We start from the raw sequence: 5,873 nt of genomic DNA on the forward strand, positions 1-5,873 counted from the left end.
CCCGCGGCATATGGAGGTTCCTGGGCTAGGGGTCGAATCAGAGCTGTAGCTGCCAGCCTATGCCAGAGCCACAGCAACGCAGGATCCGAGCTGCGTCTGCGACCTACACCATAGCTCATGGCAGTGCCGGAACCTTGACCCACTGAGCAAGGGCAGGGATCGAACCCTCAACCTCATGGTTCCTAGTCGGATTCGTTAACCACTGGGCCACGATGGGAACTCCTCACTTAGCATGTTTTTAAGTTTCACTCATGTTGTATCACATTATCAATACTTCATTCTTTCTATGGCCGAATATTCCATCACATGCATATTCCACATTTTGTCAGCTTAATCAAACACCACTGTTTTTTAATCCAATCTTTAATTTGGTTATTTCCACCTTTTGGTTATTGTGAATAGTGCTACTATGAACACTTGTACCTAAGTTTTTGCTTGAATGCTTGTAATTCCTTTGGGTATATACCAAGGTATGGAATTGCTGGATCATATAAAAAAGTACTTTTTATTTACATTGCTGAATTCAAATACGGAGTTGTTCTATTTAAGAAAATAGTGAAGGCTCTAGGAACTAATGTAATATAGAGTAGATGATTAGCCAAACAATATGCTAATAGCTCTAGCTCTAGCTTTTTTGATACTTTATAGACAGTGGGAAGGATATAGATAGGAGTTAGTGATTCTCAAATAGGGTACACAAAAATTACCTGGGAAGCCTTTTTAAAAATGCAGATGGCTGCGTCTCAAGGCCAAAGGTTCTAATTCAGTAGGTCTGGAGCCTAGGAATTTGTATTTTAGACATCCTAGGTGATTCTGCTGGAGATGGTCTTCCCACTGTACTTTGACAAACCCCGGTAGCTGATGGCTCCTTCTCAACTGAAATCAAATTAGGCAGAGGGGATTAAAATGTACTTTCCTAATCATCATCCTAACCTTTTATAGAAACCTTGAAACTGAGATGACAAATGATACAATGGCACAATATATTTGCTGGGGGGAAAACTCCAAATTTTGACCAAGACGCAACAAGTATTTTGTATTATAAACAAAATGCTCCTGAAACCAATTGTCATTCCCAAGATTCCTATTATAGACATCTGTTAGTATCAAAGATAAGCAATGCTTTAGCAATTTTTGGCTTCAAATTGTAGACAATTCAGTTTACTTTTTGATACTGGAGTTTTTTGTTTGTTTTAGGGTGGCACCTGTGGCCTATGCAAGTTCCCAAGCTGGGGGTCAAATTGGAGCTGCAGCTGCTGACCTACACTACAGCCACAGCAATGCCGAGCCGTCTGCAACCTCCACAGCATCTAGCAGCAACACCTTAACCCACTCCTTAACCCACGGAGTGAGGCTGGGGATCAAACCCCCATCCTCATGGATACTAGTCAGGTTCCTTTCCACTGAGCCACAATAGGAACTCCTGATATTTTATTTTTAATGAAAGCCTTATTTAACCAAGAAATGAGCTGCCACTTGGTTTCCTCTTAGAAAACAGATAAGATTCACGATAGACAGAGTTCCCATTGTGGCTCAGTGGTTAACAAACCTGACTAGTGTCCATGAGGACTTGGGTTCAATCCTTGGCCTCGCTCAGTGGGTCAAGGATCTGGTGTTGCCATGAGCTGTGGTGTAGGTTGCAGATGCGGCTTGGATCCCGAGTTGCTATGGCTGTGATGTAGGCCAACGGTTACAGCTCTGATTTGACTTCTAGCCTGGGAACCTCCATATGCTGCCCTAAAAAGACAAAAACAAAAACAAACAAAAAAAAGATTCACTATAGACACACAACTGCTTAATTTGAGACTTACTGAAAAGCAAAAATTACCTCCTAATCCCAACATCTGTTTAGTAAGGCTTCAATGCCTAAAAAACTGACAAGATTTATTTTTAGATCCAGCTGTTAAAACCAGCCAAGTTAATACTGGAAGGTGATTTTGCTTCCAAGTACTGATCCTGTTAGCCCTTAAAAACACAAAACCATCTTAAGCAATCAATTAACATTGCAGAGAAGCTGAAAACACTCAAAACATTTTCCTTTTACTGAAAAAACCAAAGCTCTATAATTTACAATGTGCAGAACTCCATATTAAAGATTTCTGATAAAAATTACATTAGAATATTTTCCATCATTGGGGCAACTACTGTAGTTTCCTCTGATTCGTACAGCCTTTGTCTAAGTACATGTTCTTCTTTGTGATGACCTAAATTTAAATTTAGATAAGTACAAATCACAGCAAAAATTAAAGTTTTCATCTTTAATGAAATGACTTTGGAAATAACGTACACTTCCATGACACCAGTACTACAGTTTTCGGAGTCACAGTAAGATACACAGAATTACGTCCATAATTAATATGAATGCCAACATTTCAAGCAGTAATTTCTGTTACATGGCAAACAAAATCAAGAAAGCAACCATCAAGCAAAAGAGACCCATAGCTTCAGACAAGGCAAATCCCAGGATGGCATATGAGAACAGCTGCTGCTTCAGCGAAGGGTTTCTAAAAGAGACAACATGTATCAGTTACTTTGAAATATTATTTGAATTTTAACATGACTGCTAAATGTTAAAGAATCAGATTACTAGCACGGGGACCTTTGTAAACTGGAAAGTACTGGAACAGTAGATCTCTTTTGGTTCTGCCCTTGACATTTCTTTTTCCTCATTCCTAATCCTATCGGAAAGGGGGGGCACTGTCTATGTCAGTATAAATGGTTAGTCTTCATCCATTTTGAGGGATTCTTCTTATCCCCATGAAAAGTATGTTCTATACTTTTTAAGATTTGATAGTTTTGAAAAAGCCTTAAATAATAAAATGGAAATTGATATGCATAAATATTCTTAATATGTAATTATATTTCCACTGCAACTGAAGAATTAAGAGTGCAGACTCTGAAGTCAAAGTAAGTTAAAATTTTTTTATTCTGACACTAGCTTGGACTTAGAGAAAACAGTATAGTATAAGCTCTGTGGCTGTAGTCCTTCAGAGGTAAACTGAAGTGTTTCTCCAAGGGATGTTGGGAGCGGTGAGATAATACATGCAAAGTCCTCAAAATATAAATGTAAGACATGGGCACTTAATACAAAGTAGCCATTATTATTTCACTAGTTTTCTAAGTTTCCCACTACTTCAAGTGTGTTTTTAAACTAGTGTATTTGGCACTTGAAATTACCTGGCATATCCAATGATGAGGCTGCCAAAGACTGTTCCAATACCAGCACCAGAACCAGCCACTCCTACTGTTGCAGCACCTGCACCAATAAATTTGGCTGCAGTATCAATGTCTCTGCTGACTGCACTGGTCTGAAACTCCCTTTGGATTGGCTGAGACACACCATTCTGGGCCCCATTAAATACCGTCGAGCCCTAAAGAACAGGAAATAAAGGCAAAGGTCAAATCAGTAATCACAGTTAGCTATTAGGTACTGTCAAAATGACAACTACTTCTCTTTTGTAGCTGAGTTTGCATAGGAGATGGTGTCACACAACAGAAAAATCAACGGCTTAGAACAAGTCCAATCTTAAATAGGAATAACAATACCTACACTGAGTTAAGATTTTTAAAAATTAAGAAACAGTGCATATGCTTTTTAAGAGAGTAAGCTTCTCAGTAACTTACCACCATAATCTTAAATACAGGCAATGCAAAACAATATACTTAAATATATACATACTGACTATATTTCTTAGCTGAGTTGGGTGGTTAAGTTTTGGATATAGAAGTTTCTTTCACTGGCTCATTCTCTGCAAATATTTTCCATTCAAGAGTAGAAAGGACTGGCTCAAACCATTCATTAATGAAGGTTTTCCCCTTTAATCAAAATCCTAAGGCTTACTTGATAGTGTTACTTAATTTCTATTATTACTACTTTTACCTCTCCAGGCCTGGCCTCTGGTCGAGATAACACTGATGCAGAAATTGGTCTGTATGCAACTCTGGATCCAGCTCGGATCTGTTAATGAAAAAAAGATTCTGTGTATTAAATAAGAATACAGATAAGACTTCAAGGCCCCTTCTTGCACTATGAACTCTGAAAAAGAAAGCAGCAAAAATGAATCAAAAAGATCATGACTTTTCTCTATTGATTCTTATTTGGCTACACTGGTTATGAAAGAATCTTGATAAAGTTGCTAATGCATTTTAAAGCTTGCTTCATAATGTATTTGTAATACTCTGAACAAAACCTCTAAGAACAACTAGTTAAAAAGAATAAGTATTGCTTTTAAAATTTCAATTCTTGTAGTACCACAATTCAGATAAAAACCCCAGCAATAAACGCCCCACATTCTTCGGTAATTTTAAGTGGATCAACAGGTTCGGGCATCAGTGCTATAAATGCTTGACATTTAAAACAGCCCATTAGTTAATATGAGCTCCCACTATTTCTAAGATATTCTTATATGTCCATTAATCTCAAAATTAAAAAGCAGTTTAAGCTATTCCATATTAGGAAAAACACAATCGTCGAAACACTCTGACCATAAGGACACATTCCAGTCCACCTTCTCCGTCCTTGAGTGTCCACTGAACTAAGGTCACAGAAAATCCCTTCAGAACCGAGACCTGATTCTCTAAGGCAAATCCCTCAGATCTTCACTCCACCAAAGGCGTGCAAAACGACTATGGAAATAACATCCCAAAGGCAGGAAGAAAGACTCCAGGCTCTTGCACCACCTGCCTCCGCCCACACGGGGAGAGGCAAAGTCCCTCCCTCTGCAGCAGCGAATTTGACCTACAGATCTGCAATGGAGAGCGCGCCGGCGGTGAACTAGGCCCCGGCAGCCTCCCTCCTTCCCCCTCTGCACCCCAACCTCCACCGGGCCCCGACCCAACAGGGTGATGGAGGGGGTGCGGGAGGGAGCCGCTCCACGACGAGGGGGGAAGGAGGGTTTGACCTACGCCGAGTGGGGCCTGACAGCTAGGCCTCGGTGGCTCTTCAATACCGTAGGAGGGGAGGAGGAGAGTGAGAAGCCCCAGAAAAAGAAGGAAAAGAAAAAAAGGACACAGAGGTTGAGGGGCGAGGGAGAGATATCCCGAGAGCGCGGTGTGTCCTGCCCGGAGGTGACCCGTTCGACAACGTGGACGCCCAGGCCAAGACATTCGACCCTCGGTCCCCAGCCCGGCATGGGCTACGCACCAGAGCGGGGGTGCAGGCGAGCTTGGTGCAGGCGAACATCTTGCACTCTTCTGGGCGGCGCGGCTGGAAGACTTGGGCGGCAGGCGATGTAAGCTCCTCTCCCGCTTCCTCTCTGCGGGGGCAAAGAGGCTTAAGGTCAAGTGCTCTCCAAGGGCCTGTCCTTCTACCCAGGTCCCGCGGGTTCCCGTGCACGCGGTCAGCTTGGGCCGCGCGCCCAGCGAGGCGCCAGCAGAATCCAGCAGAATGAATGGGTCCCTCCTGGGCGCGGCTCCACCCCAGCCAGGCCAGGCTCCCGCGCCCTCCGCTTACCTTCCGGCGAGGTGGCGGCGGCCGCTGCGGCAGAGGTCGAAGAAGTGGGGCTGGGCGCGCAGACGCAGTCCGGCTCTTATTCGCGCCCCGGCACCCGGATGGAGAAGGCGGGGAATCCCGCGAGCCCGGAAGACGTTCAAGGTCACTTTGTAACAACTTTATTGGTAACCAGTTGGGAAGGACAGCGACAGCCACTCTGAGATGGCTTGGCGGGCAGAAGGTGGTGAAGGAGAGAAAAAGAAATTAAAGACAGCCCAGGCAGAGGAAACCGAACGGCTTTTGATCTAAACTAGTCGCAGGACAGTGGGACTTTATCTTTCATTTGACACACACATATATATATTTTCGCTTTTTAGGGCCTCACCTGAGGCATATGGAGGCTTCCAGGCTAGGGGTTGAATTGGAACTGTAGCTGCGGGCC

The 5,873-nt window shown here is 43.1% G+C and overlaps 1 protein-coding gene across 1 annotated transcript; it reads right to left on the bottom strand.

The window, feature by feature from the left end:
• Positions 1-2,243: 2,243 nt before the first annotated feature.
• Positions 2,244-5,504, bottom strand: ATP5MC3 (ATP synthase membrane subunit c locus 3). The gene is made up of 5 exons (NM_001244862.1): positions 5,453-5,504; positions 5,144-5,255; positions 3,881-3,958; positions 3,178-3,371; positions 2,244-2,504 (listed from the first exon to the last, which is right to left on the bottom strand). The coding sequence occupies exons 2-5, from the start codon at positions 5,180-5,182 to the stop codon at positions 2,390-2,392; spliced, it is 426 nt and encodes a 141-aa protein (NP_001231791.1). The 5' UTR covers positions 5,183-5,255; positions 5,453-5,504; the 3' UTR covers positions 2,244-2,389.
• Positions 5,505-5,873: the final 369 nt, after the last annotated feature.

The sequence above is a fragment of the Sus scrofa genome, chromosome 15 (genome assembly GCF_054392235.1).
Source record: "Sus scrofa isolate SSC_HxYL_T2T_F1_AM1 chromosome 15, Sscrofa_HxYL_maternal_Yorkshire_Landrace_v2.0, whole genome shotgun sequence".
NCBI lineage: Eukaryota > Metazoa > Chordata > Mammalia > Artiodactyla > Suidae > Sus > Sus scrofa.